The sequence below is a fragment of the Salmo salar genome, chromosome ssa22 (genome assembly GCF_905237065.1).
Source record: "Salmo salar chromosome ssa22, Ssal_v3.1, whole genome shotgun sequence".
NCBI classification, from domain to species: Eukaryota; Metazoa; Chordata; class Actinopteri; order Salmoniformes; family Salmonidae; genus Salmo; species Salmo salar.
In genome coordinates, this window is record NC_059463.1 from 24,439,263 (window position 1) to 24,460,712 (window position 21,450).

Below are 21,450 nucleotides of genomic sequence, written 5' to 3' on the forward strand. Positions count from 1 at the left end.
AACAATTGTTGGAAAAATGACATGAACAAAGTAGATGTCCTAACCGACTTGCCAATACTATAGTTTGTTTACAAGAAATTTGTGGAGTGGTTGAAAAACGAGTTTAAATGACCTAAGTGTATGTAAACTTCCGTAGCAGAGAGAACAGTTTATGACTAGAGTGGCTGGAGTCTTTGACAATTTTTAGGGCCTTCCTCTGACACCGCCTGATATAGAGGTCCTGGATGGCAGGAAGCTTGGCCCCAGTGATGTACTGGGCCATACGCACTACACTCTGTAGTCCCTTGCGGTCGGAGGCCGAGCAGTTGCCATACCAGGCAGTGATGCAACCCGTCAGGATGCTCTTGATGGTGCAGCTGTAGAACCTTTTGAGGATCTGAGGACGCATGCCAAATCTTTTCAGTCTCCCGAGGTGGAATAGCCTTTGTCATGCCATCTTCACAACTGTCTTAGTGTGCTAGGACCATGATAGTTTGTTGGTGATTTGGAAACCAAGGAACTTAAATCTCTCAACCTGTTCCACTGCAGTCCCGTCGATGAGAATGGGGGAGTGCTTGGTCCTCCTTTTCCTGTAGTCCACAATCATCTCCTTTGTCTTGATCACGTTGAGGGAGAGGTTGTTGTCCTGGCACCACACGACCAGGTCTCTGACCTCCTCCCTATAGGCTGTCTCATTATTGTCAGTGATCAGGCCTACCACTGTTGTGTCATTGGCAAACTTAATGATGGTGTTGGCGTCGTGCCTGGCCATGCAGTCATGAGTGAACCGGGAGTACAGGACGGGACTGGGCACGCACATGGCGGATGTGTTGTTCCCTACCCTTACCACCTGGGGGCGGCCCATCAGGAAGTCCAGGATCTTGTTGCAGAGGGAGGTGTTTAGTCCCAGGGTCTTTAGCTTAGTGATGAGCTTTGTGGACAGTATGGTGTTGAACGCTGTGCTGTAGTCAATGAACAGCATTCTCACATAGGTGTTCCTTTTGTCCAGGTGGGAAAGGGCAGTGTGGAGTGCAATAGAGATTGTGTCATCTGTGGATCTATTGGGGCGGTATGCAAATTGGAGTGGGTCTAGAGTTTCTGAGATAATGGTGTTGATTTGAGCCATGACCAGCCTTTCAAAGCACTTCATGGCGACAGGCGTGAGTGCTACGGGTCTGTAGTCATTTAGGCAGGTTACCTAAGTGTTCTTGGGCACGGACTATAGTGGTCTGCTTGAAACATGTTGGTATTACAGACTCAGTCAGGGACAGGTTGAAAATGTCAGTGAAGACACTTACCAGTTGGTCAGCGCATGCTCGGAGTACACGTCCTGGTAATCCGTCTGGCCCTGCGGCCTTGTGAATGTTGACCTGTTTAAAGGTCTTACTCACATCGGCTACAGAGAGCGTGATCACACAGTCATCCGAAACAGCTGGTGCTCTCATGCATGTTTCAGTGTTACTTGCCTCAAAGCGAGCACAGAAGTTATTTAGCTCGTCTGGTAGGTTCGTGTCACTGGGCAGCTTGTGGCTGTGCTTCCCTTTGTAGTCTGTAATAGTTTGCAAGCCCTGCCCGACGAGCGTCGGAGCTGGTGTAGTATGGTTCGATCTTAGTCCTGTATTGACGCTTTGCCTGTTTGATGGTTCGTCAGAGGGCGTAGAAGGATTTCTTATAAGCTTCCGGGTTAGAGTTCCGCTCCTTGAAAGTGGCAGCTCTACCCTTTAGCTCAGTGCAAATGTTACCTGTAATCCATGGCTTCTGGTTGGGGTATGTACGTACGGCCACTGTGGGGACGACGTCATCGATGCACTTATTGATGAAGCCAGTGACTGATGTGGTGTACTCTCAATGCCATCGGAAGAATCTTGGAACATATTCCGGTCTGTGCTATCAAAACAGTCCTGTAGCTTAGCATCTGCTTCATCTGACCACTTTCTTATTGCCCGAGTCACTGCTGCTTCCTGCTTTAGATTTTGCTTGTAAGCAGGAATCTGGAGGATAGAATTATGGTCAGATTGCCAAATTGAGGGTGAGGGAGAGCTTTGCACGTGTCTCTGTGTGTGGAGTAAAGGTGGTCTTGAGTTTTTTCCCTCTGGTTGCACATTTAACATGCTGATAGAAATGAGGTAAAACTGATTTTAGTTTCCCTGCATTAAAGTCCCCGGCCACTAGGAGCGTAGCCTCTGGATGAGCATTTTCCTGTTTGCGTATACTGTACAGCTCATTGAGTGCGGTTTTATTGCCAGCATCGGTCTGTGGTGGTATGTTGACAGCTACAAAAATACTGATAAACTCTCTAGGTAGATAGTGTGGTCTACAGCTTATCATGAGATGCATGAGCAAAACCTTGAGACTTCCTTAGATTTCGTGCATCAGCTGTTGTTTACAAATATGCATAGGCCGCCGCCCCTTGTTTTACCAGAGGCCGCTGTTCTATCCTGCCGAAAAAGCTTAAAACTCGCCAGCAGTATGTTAATCATGTCATCGTTCAGCTACGACTCGGTGAAACATAAGATATTACAGTTTTTAATGTCCCATTGGTAGGATATACGTGCTCGTAGTTTGTCTATTTTATTACCGATTGATTGTAAATTGGCTAATTGGACCGATGGCAAAGGTAGATTACCCTCTTGGCGACGGATCCTTAGAAGGCTCTCGGACCGTCATCCACAATGTCTCCGTCTTTTCCTCCTGCAAGTGACGGGGATGAGGGCCTTGTCGGGTGTCTGGAGTAAATCCTTCCCGTCCGACTCGTTGAAGAAGAATTCCTCCAGTACGGGGTGAGTAATCGCTGCTCTGATATCAAGAAGCTCTTTTCCGGTCATAAGACACGGTGGTAGAAACATTATGTGCAAAAAACATACACAATAGCACAATTGGTTACGGGATCGTAAAACTGCAGCCATCTACTTCGGCGCCATTATTATTCTCTACATCTACACTGATTGAAGTGGATTTTAAGTGATAATAAGGGATCAAGCTTTCACCTAGATTGACCTGGTCAGTCTATGTCATGGAAAGAGTGAGTGTGCTGTGGAGTGTGAGGGTGTATATACTATACTCACATCGCTCATAAGGCTCTTAAAGACCAGCAGCTCAGCCTTCAGCCTCTCCACCTTCTCATTCAGTTCATCCTGGATCTCCTCTGACTCCTGGGCACTCTGAACACACACCACACACACATGCACAGATTTGCACAATTCAAACACATGCCCCAACCACATACACTCAAAGACATGCAACAAAATACCAACACACTTTCTTATTTACCATATTAGAGAAAGCATGTTATTGAATATGGCCCCAATCTATATTTGTACAAGTATGCAGTGGGATAAGTAGTAAAGATGGATTATGGACATTACAGTAGATGCCCAGGGGGACCACATACAGAGTAAATCACACTACATAATCAACTAATACTATTTGTCAAATGACTATTATAATGCAGACCTCCTGTTTCACTTTCATGCTAAACAATATCTACCTGTGTCACCTCAGAGGTTAGAGCACCCCAGGGAAGTCTGCTCTCTTCCAGTGTTCTGCTGACCCATAATCCAACACAAACACATACGCTGCCTTTGATCGATTTGTCTGTTGACGGTGGTGCAGAGAGAGGGGGGATTGCTACTGTACTAGCACCTGCTGAGGCTTTTGATGTTGCATAGGGAGCATGGTGCCTGCCTTGGGCCATGATACTGCAAACTGGTGTAACGATGAGGCACGGGGCATAGTGGTGAGACACGGATTTCCAGGTTTGCTATGGTGGCCATCCAGGTCACCAGCGTCTATGTAGGTTTTCTGACATGCATCTACCAGATAGTGATGGGGGAAAAAAATCTATACAGTTACATATCAAGATATTCATTTAGACAGTATCACAGTATCAAATCGCAATACATATAGAATAGTGAAAATCATAAGAATCTCATAATATCGTATCGTGAGGTCCCTAGCAATTCCCAGCCCTACTACCTGACTATCTCGGGCCAAATTCTGTTGACACACACCCGCTCAAGACATTATGCATATGAACAGACCATAAGAAATGAAGGATGGTGGCATGTACAATAAGTAATGGTCATTTCCACGTAAAAGGACCCATGAGCACCAACATGTGAATTTCATAGGAGCATATCAAATTGGGTGTCAAATGAAAGATAAGAGTATATATTATTTTTGATATTAAGGCATATTTTTTTTTTCGCACAAATTTTCCATCCTAAAAACGTTGAATAAGCAAAGACCCCTTATTAGAAATATATTGCATTCGGAAAATATTCAGACCCCTTGACTTTTTCCACATTTTGTTACATTAGAGCGTTATTATAAAATGGATTAGATTTTGCCACCACCATGCTTCACCGTAGGGATGGTGCCAGGTTTCCTCCAGACGTGACGCTTGGCATTCAGGCCAAAGAGTTCAATCTTGGTTTCATCAGACCAGAGCGGGCTGATGATGTGCCTTTTACTGAGGAGTGGCTTCCATCTGGCCACTCTATACTGAACTATACTGTACTCTACTGTATTGTACTTTACTGAACTCTACTGTACTGAACTATATTCTACTTTACTATACTCTACTGTACTGAACTTTACTGTACTGTTCTGAACTATAGTCTACTTTACTGTACTATACTCTACTGTAATCTGCTGCACTCTAGTGAACTCTACTGTACTGTACTGAACTCTACTGTACTGTACTGTACTGAACTCTACTGTACTGATGAATTGATACACCACCCCTACCTTGTCAGGTTGTAATACGTCACTTCCTTTTGAACACGGAACGAGGAAGAGCTCGGTTTTGTTGTTTTAAAAAGTTTGTTGTTTTGAAAGTGTATTGGAAGTAGCTAGCTAACTTTTTTGTTTGGATCCCGCGACGCAGTTGGCATCAGTTGTTGGGACTGCTAGTCTCTGTCCAGTGATCCCGTCGAACAAGGACGGATCTGAGGAGCTTTTTGGCATTATCAAGCGAGCTGGGTTTTCTTGAGGGCTTGAACGCAGCCCGTGACACGGTTAGCCATTGTGGCTGGGACTGCGGATTGTCCCAGGTTTGTGGCTGTCTAGATCCCCGCTGTTTGTTGTTTTCAATCTTTCCCATGACCTGCCCTGTCTGGAACTGTGAGGATTAACAGCATAACCTACGTCGCTAACTACCATGACAAAGACCAAAGCCGGCGGAGACCAAAGTACCGTTGAGGACAGTGGTGTCTCTTATCACACGTGAAGGATCTTTTAAATGAACAAAAATAGTTCTACAAGCAGTTGCTACAATAACAAGAAAATAGCTTCAAGTGCTTTGTCCAAATACTGGTGAATTCAACTAATAAAATAATGGTGACTTGACCAGAGAGGTCCAGCACCTGAAGAACAGTTTGCAGTTCTCCCAGCGTCAGCTCGATGAGTTGAAACAGGAGAACGGCAAGATGACAGCAATCTGTAAGTCATTGAGAGAGGACATCAGTTCTGTGTGTGAATCCATGATAACAATGATGGCTAAATCAGACTATATCGAGGGACAATCAAGGCGGAACAAGATGGTTGTGGACGGAATTTAGAATCTCCACATGAGACCTGGAGTGTTACTGAAGTGTTGTTGCTGCAGGTTCACTTGGCACATTTAAAGCCTTTTATTTTGGGGTGTTATAGGCCACCAAGTGAGAACAGTCATTATCTAAATAATATGTGTGAAATGCATGTGATGTAAACAGAGAGGTCTACTTTCTTGGGGACCTGAATATTGGCTGGTTTTCATCAAGCTGTCCGCTCAAGAGGAAGCTTCTTACTGTAACCAGCGCCTGTAATCTGGTTCAGGTTACTAATCAACCTACCAGGGTGTTTACAAACACTACAGGAACAAGATCATCCACAACTATTAGTCACATTTTTACTAATACTGTAGAACTTTGTTCTAATGCTGTATCTGTACCCATTGGATGCAGTGATCACAATATATTGGCTATATCCAGGAAAGCCAAAAACAGCTGGGCCTAAAATGGTGTATAAGAGATCATACAAAAGATTTTACTGGGACTCTTATGGGGATGTTGTTAAAAATATTTGTTGGTCTGATGTGATTAATGAGGAGCATCCAGATGCTGCAATTTATGAAATTGCTTCTTCCAATTATTGATAAACATGCACCTGTTAAGAAACTGACTGTTATAACTGTTAAGGCTCCATGGATTGATGAGGAATCGAAAAACTGTTTGGTTGAAAGAGATGGGGCAAAAGGAGTGGCTAATAAGTCTGGCTGGACATCTGACTGGCTGACTTACTGCAAATTGAGTGACTAAACTCAATATAAAAGAAGAAGAAACTGTTTTATGAAGCCAAGATCAATAATATAAAGAATGATAGAAAAAAACTTTAAATTAAATTATGGGTAGAAAGACAAATTCAATTCCATCTTTCATCAAATGAGATGGCTTATTCATCACAAAACCATTTGATGTGGGCAATTATTTGAATGATTACTTCATTGGCAAAGTGGGCAAACAGTGAGCCATTGGATTCATGCATAAAGAAACAAATAATGAAAGAAAAGCACTGCAAGTTAGAATTTTGTAAAGTTGGTGTGGGAGAGGTGTAAAAATTATTGTTATAGATCAATAATGACAAACTTCTTAGCATTGACAACTTATATGGAAAGTTACTGAGGATGGTAGCTGACTCTATAGCCACTCCCATCTGTCATATCTTTATTCTGAGCCTAGAGGAAAGTCTTTGTCCTTAGGCCTGTAGGGAATCCAAAGTAATTCCGCTACCCAAGAGTATAAGCTTGCTGTCAGCTCTTAGCAAACTGTTGGAAAAAATGGTGTATGACCAAATACAATGCTATTTCTCCGTAAACAAATGAATAACAGACTTGCAGCATGCTTATAGAGATGGGCACTCAACATGTATTGCAATGACACAAATTACTGATGATCAGTTGAAAGAAATTGATAATAATAAGATTGTCGGAGCTGTATTGTTAGATTTCAGTGCAGTCTTGGATATTATTGACCGTAACCTGTTGTTGAAAAAACATACACTACCGGTCAAACGTTTTAGAACACCTACTCATTCAAGGGTTTTTTTCTACATTGTAGAATAATAGTGAAGTCATCAAAACTACGAAATAACATATGGAATCATGTAGTAACAAAAAAAGTGTTAAACATATCAAAATATATGTAATATTTGAGATTCTTCAAATAGCCACCCTTTGCCTTGATGACAGCTTTGCAAACTCTTGGCATTCTCTCAACCAGCTTCACCTGGAACGCTTTTCCAACAGTCTTGAAGGAGTTCCCACATATGCTGAGCACTTGTTGGCTGCTTTTCCTTCACTCTGCTGTCCGACTCATCCCAAACCATCTCATTTTGGTTGAGGTCGGGGGATTGTGGAGGCCAGGTCATCTGATGCACCACTCCATTATTCTCCTTCTTGGTAAAATAGCCCTTACACAGCCTGGAGGTGTGTTGGGTCATTGTCCTGTTGAAAAACAAATTATAGTCGCACTAAGCCCAAACCAGATGGGATGGCGTATCGCTGCAGAATGCTGTGGTAGCCATGTTGGTTAAGTGTGCCTTAAATTCTAAATAAATCAGACGGTGTCCCCAGCAAAGCACCCCCACACTATTACACCTCCTCCTCCATGCTTTACGGTGGGATATACCCATGCGGAGATAATCCGTTCACCCACACCGCATCTCACAAAGACACAGCGGTTGGAACCAAAAATCTCAAATTTGGACTCCAGACCAAAGGACAAATTTCCACCGGTCTAATGTCCATTGCTCATGTTTCTTGGCCCGCGCAAGTCTCTTCTTCTTATTGGTGTCCTTTAATAGTGGTTTCTTTGCAACAATTTGACCATGAAGGCCTGATTCACAGTCTCCCCTGAACAGTTGATGTTGAGAAGTGTCTTTTACATGAACTCTGTGAAGCATTTATTTGGGCTGCAATTTCAGAGGCTGGTAACTCTAATGAACATCCTCTGCCGCAGAGGTAACTCTGGGTCTTCCATTCCTGTGGCGGTCCTCATGAGAGCCAGTTTCATCATAGCGCTTGATGGTTTATGCGTCTGCACATGAAGAAACTTTCAAAGTTCTTAATGTTCCGTATTGACTGACCTTCATGTCTTAAAGTAATGATGGACTGTTTCTCTTTGCTCATTTGAGCTGTTCTTGCCATAATATGGACTTTGTATTTTACCAAATAGGGCTATATTCTGTATACACCCAATACTTTGTCACAACACAACTGATTGGCTCAAATGCATTAAGAAGGAATGAAATTCCACAAATTAACTTTTAAGTAGGCACAATTGTTAATTGAAATGCATTCCAGGAGACTACCTCATGAAGCTGGTTGAGAGAATGCCAAGTGTGTGCAAAGCTGTCATTAAGGAAAAGGGTGGCTACTTTGAAGAATTTCAAATATCAAATATATTTTGATATGTTTAACAACTTTTTTGGCATACTACATGATTCCATATGTGATATTTCATAGTTTTGATGTCTCACTATTATTTTACAATGTAGAAAATAGTAAAGAATTAAGAAAAACCTTTGAATGAGTAGGTGTTCTAAAACGTTTGACTGGTAGTGTATGTGTTATGGCTTTTCAACCTCTGCCATATCGTGGATTCAGAGCTGTCTATCTAATATAACTCATAGGGTTTTCTTTAATGGAAGCTTCTCTAATGTCAAACATGTAACGTGTGGTGTGCCACAGAGCAGCTCTCTAGGCTCTCTTCTATTTTTACCAATGACCTGTCACTGGCATTAACAAAGCATGTGTGTCTATGTATGCTGATGTTTCAACCATACTGTATACGCATCAGCAACCACAGCTAATGAAGTCACAAACAGTTAACAAAGAGTCAGTCTGTTTTAGAATGGGTGGCCAGTAATAAACTGGTCCTGAACATCTCTAAAACTAAGAGCATTGTATTTGGTATAAATCATTCCCTAAGTTCTAGACCTCATCTGAATCTGGTAATGAATGGTGTGGCTGTTGAACAAGTTGAGGCAACTAAATTACTTGGCGTTACCTTACATTGTAAACTGTCAAGGTCAAAACATATCGATTCAATGGTTGTAAAGATGGGGAGAGGTCTAGCCGTAATAAAGATATGCTCTGCTTTTTTGACACCACACTCCAAAAAGCAAGTTCTGCAGGCTATAGTTAAGTCTAATCTTGATTATTGTCCAGTCGTGTGGTCCAGTGCTGCAAGGAAAGACCTAGTTAAGCTGCAGCTGGCCCAGAACAGAGCAGCACGTCTTGCTCTTCATTGTAATCAGAGGGCTGATATAAATACTATGCATGCCAGTCTCTCTTGTCTGAGAGTTGAGGCGAGACTGACTGCATCCCTTCTTCTTTTCATAAGAAACATTAATGTGTTGAAATTCCCAAATTGTTTGCATAGTCAACTTACACACAGCTCTGACACACACACTTACCCCACCAGACATGCCACCAGAGGTCTTTTCACAGTCCTCAAATCCAGAACAAATTCAAGAAGGCGTACGGTATTATATAGAGCCATTATTGCATGGAACTCCGTTCCATCTCATATTGCAAAAAAAAAAAACAGCAAACCTGGTTTCAAAAAAGATAAAGCAACACCTCACGGCACAACGCCTCTCCCCTATTTGACCTAGATAGTTTGTGTATGCATTGATATGTAGGCGACGCGTGCCTTTAAAAAAAAAGTAGTTCTGTCCTTTCACTGTTCTTGTATATTAATGTTCTGTATTATGTCATGTTACATTTTTTTGTGTGGACCCCAGGAAGAGTAGCTGCTGCTTTTGCAACAGCTAATGGGGATCCTAATAATACCAAAATACTCCAGTGTTTGTTTCAGCAACGGTTGCAAAGTTAGTTAAATAAATGTTTCAGTTTAAGTTTGTTTCCTACAATTGCACACATTTTGTCATGGAGCGGAAATGCATTTAAACATTTTTTTAAAGTAAATTTCCTACATTTCTACACATTTTGCAATGGGCTGAGAAAAAATGTGTAGTTTTAAAGCAAATTTCCTGCAATTCTACACATCCTGCCATGGCTTATGCTGTGTTCTTATGCTAGCTGAAAGACTCAAACATTATAACCAAATCAATGGGGGCACCAGGCCATGCCATTTTTTGTAATTTGTATGTGTATGTTTTGTAATGTAAAAATATATAAATATTACAAAAATAAAAGATTCTCCCTGACTTTAGTTTTTATTTTGGTGATTGTTACTTCTCAAAGATTATCTTATTTAAAATATATTGCTCCATTATCTTTTCTACATCATTTTTATCTGGTTTTAGCTGTTTAAGTGTACACTGAAAACGTTTCACCATCATGAAAATTGTTTAAAAAAGTGTGTGTATACCAGTCAAAAGTTTGGACACCTACTAATTCCACGGTTTTTCTTTATTTTTTTAACAAATTTCTTCATTGTAGAATAATAGTGAAGACATCAAAACTATGAAAGAACACATATGGAATCATGTAGTAACCAAAAAAGGGTTATATTTGAGATTATTCAAAGTAGCCACCCTTTGATTTGATGACAGCTTTGCACAATCTTGGCATTCTCTCAACCAGTTTCATGAGGTAGTCACCTGGAATGCATTTCAACTAACAGTTGTGCCTTCTTAAAAGTTACATAGTGGAATTTCTTTCCTTCTTAATGCATTTGAGCCAATCAGTTGTGTTGTGACATGGTAGGGGTGGTATACAGAAGACAGCGCAACTTGGTTGAGAGTGCCAAGATTGTGTCAAGTTGTCATCAAGGCAAAGGCTGGCTACTTTGAAGAATCTCAAATATAAATACATTTTGGATTTGTTTAACGCTTTTTTGGTTACTACATGATTCCATACAGTTGAAGTCGGAATTTTACATACACTTAGGTTGGAGTCATTAACCTGTTTGGGATAGGGGGCAGTATTTTTCACGGCCGGATAAAAAACGTACCCGATTTAATCTGGTTACTACTCCTGCCCAGAAACTAGAATATGCATATAATTAGTAGATTTGGATAGAAAACACTAAAGTTTCTAGAACTGTTTGAATGGTGTCTGAGTATAACAGAACTCATATGGCAGGCCAAAATCGAAGATTCCATACAGGAAGTGCCCTGTCTGACAATTTATTGTCCTTCTGTAGCCTCTCTATCGAAAATACAGCATCTGTGCTGTAACGTTAAATTTTCTAAGGCTTCCATTGGCTCTCAGAAGGCGCCAGAAAGTGGAATGAGAGGTCTGCAGTCTCTGGGCTAAGTACAGCAGCTCTGTTTGTTACTGGCCTGCCTCAGTTACACCAGCTCTCTCAGGAGGAATGGGCCAAAATTCACCCAACTTATTGTGGGAAGCTGGTGGGAGGCTATCTGAAACGTTTGACCCAAGTTAAACAATTTAAAGGCAATGCTACCAAGTACTAATTGAGTGTATGTAATCTTCTGAATGTGATGAAAGAAATAAAAGCTGAAATAAATCATTCACTCTACTATTATTCTGACAGTTCAAATTCTTCAAATAAAGTGGTGATCCTAACTGACCTAAAACAGGGAATTTTTACTTGGATTAAATGTCAGGAATTGTTCAACTGAGTTTAAATGCATTTGGCTAAGGTGTATGTGAACTTCCGACTTCAACTGTATGTCTTATTTCATAGTTTGATGTCTTCACTATTATTCTACAATTTAGAAATTAGTAAAAATAAAGAAAAACCATGGAATGAGTAGGTGTGTCAAATTTTGGTTGGTACTGTATATATAACATTTTTGGGAGTGGCAGCAACAAGTTATCGGAGAAACACTGACAATACTCTACTATTCTGTGCTGTACTCTACTGGGGCCTCATTTATCAACCATGTGTAAATGTCTTTCTAAATTCTGGCGTAAATGGAGTTTCTAGGATTTGCATGCGTCACAAATTATTGGGATTTATCAAACTGTCGCACGCAACATATATGCATGTTTTCATTGATATATCAGAGCTATATTATATTATTTTTGATTCAGTCTCCTTATATTATATTTGTGGTCCTGAACGACCACTACCATCCCACCTAGAAAACGCCCTCCATTCACCTTCTATGGTAACAAAAACGACCTAATTTGTGTATAATTTGGAGATGTTGGAACTGTGCCATGACAGTTCCTGAAAGAAAGTGCAATGGCAAATTTGATCACATTTCTGTAGATGTGTGGGCAGAATGTTTGTGACTTTTCCAAACAAAAAATGCATGCAGCCTAATGAATGCCAAACACTGTCCATGCATTCTGCAAGATTGATTGTCCTCTAACAATTTTAAAGTAAATGCTGCAGCCCACACTTCTATGTAAAATACTAACTGTTGTTCAATATTTTGTTTATCAATACATGATTGTGTTTCTATCTCCTGCCTTAGCCTAGCCTATTTAATTTGAGCCTATACTATGATTTTCACACTCCTAATCCTATCGCACATTAGCACTGGAGCGTACCTATACTGTAGGCTACTGTCAAGGCTACCGGTCTATTTACTTCAGAGCATGCTTCGCTATTGAATGAGCGAATGAACATTTGTTCTGTAGATAGAATAATTTAAACCAATTATGTCAGCAAAGGAGAGGCATGTCCTGCAATATGATTATGATTTAGGCCTATAATAAAACAAAAATAAATATACTGTATTAGATGCCATGCAATCTCCTTACCATCAGCAAATGCATGTGTTTTATCATTAGGCCTACATTTGAATGTTTTTATTAACTTACCACTATAATTCCTGTGCATCAAACAACTCCCATTTCCCCCAAACGAACAATATGTCTATTTGCTTGCAATAGAGTTGATCAACCTTGTAGATGGTTTGAGATTTGAGTGGAGATATGTGCACTTTCCTTTAAGTTCAAAATGGATAAATACCAACCTTTGCGGGAAAACTAAAGCACGCAATGTTTAGAGTATTTTTTTTGTGTCCATAAACCATCGACAAATGAGGCCCCTGAGCTCTACTGTGCTTGCTGTAATTTGATGTCAAAACTTGTGAAACATACACCATGATTGGTTCAGATTTGGTCCGGTCCAGACCAACCAAAATTGGTATTGGTTGGGGGCAAAGCTCATTAAAATAAGTTCCAGTGTGTAGAATAATACCCAAATATGCACAGGAGGATATTGCATGTTAAAACCTTAGTGTACCTATTTAGGATACATCACCATGAAGAGGATGATGTGTATATCCATAATTATCTATTTCTGTGTAGTACAGATCAGGGACCCATGATGAAATTCCGTTACCGCAATTCCGTTAAAAGGTGTAAATCCACTTAACTTACTGTAATTCAATAACCAAAATAGATTTTTTCAAAGGCAATGTGTCATGTCATAGCTGACACCCCATTCCTTCTGCAGACATCATTGAATCTTAATTCGGTTACAAAACTTTGCATCTGCACAGTTCTTCCAGTAAATGTGTTTTTGTAAAATATTCTATGTAAATTGTTAAAATTCTTACTTTTGCATAGAGTTGTATGGTTTGTTAAAGTTTGAAATCAATGGTTTTTGTTTGGCATACATTTTCAGTGAAACATCTCAGCGCAAGTGAGTTTCAGCGCAATTCCGTTATGGTGGAATTGCGCTGATTCAAAGGATGTATCTGTTTTCAGCAGCTGTGGGGCTTACGTTTTCTATGTCTTTATGACAATAACCATCTGAAAGGCATTATACTGAATAAAGTACAATTGGATCTTGAGATGAAGGTGAAATGATGTTATGGTGAAGGTCCATTTATTTTATGTTGAAGGTGAATTGATGGTTTATGTCTACTCACCTCCTGCATGGATTCCACCAAGGACTCCAGCTGCTCTCGTCTGTTTAGCTCCTCTTCCCATCTACAACACAGAACACATGGAGGGTCAGTTACCTGCACTTACTTATACTTACATTTGAAATACAAAATAGTCTAATCCTCAAGACCAATGTTCAAACTTAGATGTCATAGTTCTGGCCTAATGCTTCTAAAAATGTTAGGAATAACCGTGCTCATGGAGCTCTCAACTAGCCTTAGTATTGTTTAATATGCCATATAGGCCTTTGAGGTATATCAGTGTGAACAGAATGTCACAGTTAGTAAAGACACTACATGGTCGGAGTCTCCCCGTCCCAGCCTTGGCCTTAACCTTTACCTTGACTGTAACCTGAACTCTGTCTCCCACTACTGCCCTATACACTTCCCACTGGGTCTTTGATTACAACAAAGGACAGGTGGTTCCATACAATATACTGTATGTATATCACCTAGAAAAACAAATGATCACTAAGTCTTTGCTACAAATTGCTTGAGGTTCCTCTAGATTGGACCTCTGTTTTATGTTTACAAAAGAGATTCATTTTACATACATTTTTTACATTTTAGTCATTTAGCAGACGCTCTTATCCAGAGCGACTTACAGTAGTGAATGCATACATTTCATTTTTTTTTTTTTTTTTCATGAAGATTCCATGAAGTTGACAGCATGTCTCAATTGATATGTCTTCGCTCTTTAAACAGGCATCTATCTACCAGGGTCTCATCATTACATGGAATTCAGTGGCTAACATCAATGGAAGAAACATTCCTAGTCACAGAAGGGGAAGAAACATTCCTAGTCACAGAAGGGGAAGAAACATTCCTAGTCACAGAAGGGGAAGAAACATTCCTAGTCACAGAAGGGGAAGAAACATTCCTAGTCACAGAAGGGGAAGAAACATTCCTAGTCACAGAAGGGGAAGAAACATTCCTAGTCACAGAAGGGGAAGAAACATTCCTAGTCACAGAAGGGGAAGAAACATTCCTAGTCACAGAAGGGGAAGAAACATTCCTTCCATCCTAGTCACAGAAGGGGAATAACTGAGCATGTGTTGTATCTATTGTTGCTAAAGCTTGGGCAAGAACTTGAAAATGAATGTAAGTATATCTGAACTCTAAAGAGATTAATGTATTAAATATTTTGAAATATTTAACTAGTCAGAAATATGAATATGTTTACTCAAGAAAATCTTCAGTTATTGTTTGTATAAACCAACTCCTTACAGGAATAGTCAGAAGAGACCATGATAAACTTGAGAGTAAATGAACTGCCTGACTCTCTCACAGTCACAACCGTTACTCATAGCCTATGGTTAGCAGGGAATCCTTCTCTCAGTTGACTGGTCATATCTTCTTGGTTACCATAGCATGCCAGTAGACTTGTGTTGAAATAGTGACACAATGGGTTATAAGCCACTTTTAGCCTGTATTACATTCACATGACATAACAGGCAGTTATAGCACAGGCCTGGTCAGTATCTCCAAATTAGACTCTGACTGCTACATTGTCTAAGGATGGAAAAAGGGGGCATACCGAGGCACAGCATGATTCCCTAAACAGAGTGGAAAGTGAAAGAATAGACAGTAAAGTCGTTCATCAGTATGAGGTAAGCCACAGTGTCAGACAGCAAACGTGACTAAACGACTTTATGGGCTACCAAACAAAATAATGGTAATTTCCCCCCTCCCCCAGCTAACTCTCATGCCTTGCTCCACCAATGTGAGACAGGGGGTGGGGAATGTGACCAAGACACCAAAGAATGCTGGCACATTTTGTCTGGCCATGCCCTCACTATAGCAACAGGACCAGAGACAGAAATACTCAAGTAAAAATCATTCCACACAGAGTTAAATACTTTTTTCAGATCTCCTCTCTTGATCTAAAAGCAATTTTCTAGAATTCACCATTGAATGTAAAGTGAACAACATACAGTCCATCACTAGAGTCTTCTATCTGACCAACCTTCCTTTGTTGCTTTCGGAATCCACTAAATGTTGGCGACACTGTCTTATTAGCTAGAGAGAAGTATCCCTGGCTGGGCGGTCTCCAGCTCACATTTGATTGAAGCATTGGTTAAAAAAAATGCTGGCACTGCTGCTTTACTGTGTCCAAGAGCAGGATGTTTCCCAAGTAACACAAAGGTCATTGGAGTTCAGAACTGCATCACATCCACCCTCTGCAGACAGAGGAAAACAGTCTGTCATAGCATCTGCATGTGCTCCGCATCACCTACAATCTACAGTGCCTTCAGAGAGTATTCATACCGCTTGACTTATTTCACATGTTGTGTTACAGCCTGAATTCAAAATGGATTAAATAAATACAAAAAATCTCAAACATCTACTGTGGCAAAGAAGGCGGCCGAGTGATAAATGGCAGATATGTGAGGGAAGAACTAATAAACGAGCTCTGCGCTCTCACTAAAATGGCCACCCCGACCAGAACTACAGATCACAAAATGGCCGAGATGTGTGGGGGGGAGATGTGGGGCAAAGAAGGGGGCCGAGTGATAAATGGCAGATGTGAGGTCAGAACTAATAAACGAGAGTTCGTAATTCAGACGGATGCCTCAGAGGTCTGAATTACGAACACCCCATCCTGTTTTTAAGCAGGAAGCTGGAACCATGGGAGGCCAACTACTCAGTCGTTGAGAAAGAGGCGCTGGCAGTAAAGTGGGCTCTAGAAAGACTGAAATACTACCTGCTAGGGCACCACTTCACCCTCATCAGTGACCATGCCCCACTCACCTGGATGCGTAGGGCTAAAGAGAAGGCGGCTCAGGTGATGCAGTGGTTTTTGAGTCTCCAACCGTTTCACTTTGACTTAAAACACAGAGCAGGGAAGGAAATGTGGATGGGTTATCCCGCATACACGCCCATTTTGCTGCAGTAGCCCGACCTAGGGGGTCGAATCTAGGGGGGAGATGTGTGGCAAAGAAGGCGGCCGAGTGATTAAATGGCAGATATGTGAGGGCAGAACTAATAAACGGGCTCTGCCCTCTCACTAAAATGGCCACCCCGACCAGAACTACAGATCACAAAATGGCCGACCGCCAAAACCACAACTCCCAGAAGCAAGGGGACCGTCCAGAAAGTGGGGCCGACCCACAAATAAGGGGTCAAGACAAACCAGGAATAGAGAGAGGAAGGGGCTGGGGGATCTGCGAACCATAGAGAAAGTGACAATATATATGTTGGCTGGATTTACCGTGTATGACCTGGACTGATTGGACTTACTTGTTAGCGTTTGGACCTGGACCTACCGAGAAACAGATTTGTTTACCGAACCCTGCTATTCTTGACCTCGCCTGCAGCCTGGGTGGACCAGGACGGAGAAACCAACACACAGGTACTGTCCTGTTCGAAATAACTCTCATTCTGGGGTGATTTTGGTGACGGTCTCCCGCTTAATTTGTGACAAACTTTCTTAACCTTGAATAGGTTTGTCACACTACACACAATACCCCGTAATGACAAAGAGAGAACATGTTTTTAGACATTTTTGCACTTTCATTTAAAATTAAATACAGAATTCTCATTTATATACAGTACCAGTCAAAAGTTTGGACACACCTACTCATTCCACGGTTTATCTTTCTATGTACTATTTTCTACATTGTAGAATAATAGTGAAGACATCAAAACTATGAAACAACACATATGGAATAATATAGTAACCAAAAAAGTGTTGAACAAATAATATATTTTTTAATATATAAATATATTTGAGATTCTTCAAAGTAGTCACCCTTTGTGCAAAGCTGTCATTAAAGCAATCTTGGCATTCTCTCAACCAGCTTCATGAGGTAGTCACCTGGAATACATTTCAATTAACAGGTGTGCCTTGTTAAAAGTTAATTTGTGGAATTTCTTTACTTCTTAATGCATTTGAGCCAATCAGTTGTGTTGTGACAAGGTAGGGGTGGTATACAGAAGATAGCCTTTTTTGGTAAAAGACCAAGTCCATATTATTGTCACCCCCTGATCTGTTTCACCTGTCTTTGTGCTTGTCTCCAACCCCCTCCACGTGTCGCCCATCTTCCCCATTATCCCCTGTGTATTTATACCTGTGTTCTGTTTGTCTGTTGCCAGTTCGTCTTGTTTGTCAAGCTTAACAGCGTTTGTCCGGTCAGCTCCTGTCTTTTCCTCGTCCTCCTGGTTTTTGACTCTTGCCTGTCCTGACCCGGTACCTGCCCGCCTGACCACTCCACCTGTCTCTGAGCCTGCCTGCTGTCCTGTACCTTTGCTCCTACTCTGGATTATCGACCCCTGCCTGCCTTGACCTGTCATTTGCCTGCCCCTGTGGTTACAATGAACATTGTTACTTCACACAGTCTGCACTTGGGTCTTACCTTGATTCCTATTAATTATGGCAAGAACAGCTCAAATAAGCAAAGAGAAATGGGAGTCCATCATTACTTTAAGACATGAAGAACTTTGAAAACAACAAGAACTTTGAAAGTTTCTTCAAGTGCAGTCGCAGAAACCATCAAGCGCTATGATGAAACTGGCTCTCATGAGGACCGCCACTGGAAAGGAAGACCCAGAGTTACCTCTGCTGCAGAGGATAAGTTCATTAGAGTTACCAGCCTCAGAAATTGCAGCCCAAATAAATGCTTCACAGAGTTCAAGTAGCAGACACATCTCAACATCAACTGTTCAGAGGAGACTGCATGAATCAGGCCTTCATGGTCGAACCACTACTAAGGACATTCACATTCTTATCGGCAGACTCAACAGCCTTGGTTTCTCAAAGGACTGCCTCGCCTGGTTCACCAACTACTTCTCAGACAGAGTTCAGTGTGTCAAATCGGAGGGCCTGTTGTCCGGACCTCTGGCAGACTCAATGGGGGTGCCACAGGGTTCAATTCTCAGGCCGACTCTTTTCTCTGTATACATCAATGATGTCGCTTTTGCTGCTGGTGATTCTCTGATCCACCTCTACGCAAATGACACCATTCTGTATACTTCTGTCCCTTCTTTGGACACTGTGTTAACTAACCTCCAGACGAGCTTCAATGCCATACAACTCTCCTTCCGTGGCCTCCAACTGCTTTTAAATGCAAGTAAAACTAAATGCATGCTCTTCAACCGATCGCTGCCCAACCATCCAGCTTCACTACTCTGGACGGTTCTGACTTAGAATATGTGGACAACTACAAATACCTAGGTGTCTGGTTAGACTGTAAACTCTAATTTCAGACTCACATTAAGCATCTCCAATCCAAAATTAAAACTAGAATCTGCTTCCTATTTCGCAACAAAGCATCCTTCACTCATGCTGCCAAACATACCCTCGTAAAACTGACTATCCTACTGATCCTTGACTTCGACGGTCATTTACAAAATAGCCTCCAACACTCTACTCAGCAAATTGGATGCAGTCTACAACAGTGCCATCCGTTTTGTCACCAAAGCCCCATATACTATCCACCACTGCGACCTGTATGCTTTCGTTGGCTGGCCCTCGCTTCATATTCGTCACCAAACCCACTGGCTCCAGGTCATCTAAAAGTCTTTGCTAGGTAAAGCCCCGCTTTATCCCAGCTCACTGGTCACCATAGCAGCACCCACCCGTAGCACGCGCTCCAGCAGATATATTTCACTGGTCACCCACAAAGCCTATTCCTCCTTTGGCCGCCTTACCTTCCAGTTCTCTGCTGCTAATGACTGGAACAAACTGCAAAAATCACTGAAGCTGGAGACTCATATCTCCCTCACTAACTTTAAGCACCAGCTGTCAGAGCAGCTTACCGATCATTGCACCTGTACATAGCCCATCTGTAAATAGCCCATCCAACTACCGCATCCCCATACTGTTATTTATTTTGCTCCTTTGTACCCCAGTATCTCTACTTGCACACTCATCTTCTGCACATCTGTCACTCCAGTGTTTAATTGCTATATTGTAATTATTTCGCCACTATGGGCTATTTATTGCCTTACCTCCCTTATCCTACCTCATTTGCACACACTTGTCGTGTCTTTGGGCACCATTAACTGAAGACATGTTTATCAAAATAACTCCCTGTAATTATTATCACGCGATTAAACTGATTAATCGTTTAACTGTAATTAACTAGGAGATCGGGGCACCAAGGAAAATATTCAGATTACAAAGTTATAATTTTCCTAATATAACTTTCCTATATTATAACATTATATATTATAGTATAGGCCGATTATCTTCTGGTTTAAATGGTATATTTTACCTTGCGTCCAGTCTCATTCCAAACGTCGTAAATTGTTGTATCTGCACGAATCCAGCCTGTACTAAAGTCATCCATTCATCAATTGTCTTAAAATCATTTATTTACTACACTAAGTAATTCACAGAAAGCATACAAACAGTTGGTTATCGTTACAAAGCATTGGTGGAGTAATGTACCCTAGTGGGCTAAACAGGCATGGCTGGTGTCTTGTTAAACAAAGGGTCATAAAGGGCAGCTGAGAAGACACTACAGAGTAGATAAATATTAACAAATGATATGCTAATCCTTTGCACATGAACGCTCACTCATTCGGGAACAATTGCAATCAATATATATTTACGCTCAGTGTGTCGTCGGGATCCTTGTTGGAAAGTTTTTGTCCTGTTCTCTCTCTCTCGGTTAGAATGGATCTTTCAAAGCGACATTCATTAATGTCGTTATAGAATGGATGTTTCGTCGGTCTTCGTTCAATGATATAATTTACTTAGCTGCAGACTAATAATTAATATCAAAGACTTGTTCTTATTCTGTCGGTATCGGTAGTCTAAAAGTTAACTTTCAGTAAAGGAATTGGATGGTCAAACCTATTGGCCAACTCGCAATGGAGTGGAGGCCTGGTCTGAAGAAAGTAACCCTGGGTGGGGGTTTTATTCAGAATGACAGAAAAAGGCTGTCTCATGACGCCAGGTCTTGTCTGTGTCCCTGGGGGCGTGCCGATGACTGAGTTAAGCTTTGAACAGAAATACAATTCTATCACATTAACATCAGTACATAGCCTCTCTACATATTCCAAATAGCTTTAATCTTATTAAATACATTTTATACAACCATTTAGATGCAAGTCCCATAGCTGAGGCTATTATATAAACAGCATTATGGTAATATGGCTATGTTGTCTCTTCTGAGTATCACAAAATTGTACCAAGCGGACCAGTTCGTAGCTGGATTCTTCACCGATCTTTTATACCTTCTCCAGAACATAAATGTCATTCGGTTCTCCAATTCTGTGAGTTGGAAGAATTTCCTGTGTCTCTCTATGAAACCCCTCTGTGTCTCAACTGGGCCAGGCGGCAGGACATTTCCTTTGGAATTTACGACCGCCTTCACCGGGCCTGGGTAGGGAGAGGTAGGTAGGGGGATGGTGCAAGGGGGAGGGGGTCAACTGTGCTCCCTGTACTCAAAGAGGGCAACGTCATGACACACTGTATATAGACTTTTTCTATTGTATTATTGACTATGTTTGTTTATTCCATGTGTAACTCTGTTGTTTGTGTCGCACTGCTTTTGCTTTATCTTGGCCAGGTCGCAGTTGTAAATGAGAACTTGTTCTCAACTAGCCTACCTGGTTAAATAAAGGTGAAATTAAATAAAAAGGACACCAATAATAAGAAGACTTGCTTTTTCAGTTTTACTTTAGTGCCTTATTGCACAGGAT

General features: G+C 41.2%; 1 protein-coding gene across 4 annotated transcripts in view; it reads right to left on the reverse strand.

Moving 5' to 3' along the window:
• The window catches only part of LOC106582958 (intermediate filament family orphan 2), a 79,162-nt gene that overhangs the window by 8,846 nt on the left and 48,866 nt on the right, over positions 1–21,450 (reverse strand). For all 4 annotated transcript variants that reach the window (XM_014166601.2, XM_014166605.2, XM_014166602.2 and 1 more), the window contains exons 2-3: positions 13,786–13,846; positions 3,045–3,140 (exon numbers count right to left, since the gene is read on the reverse strand). In XM_014166601.2, coding sequence (XP_014022076.2) covers positions 3,045–3,140; positions 13,786–13,846 — 157 coding nt within the window. The remainder of the gene's footprint in view (positions 1–3,044; positions 3,141–13,785; positions 13,847–21,450) is intronic.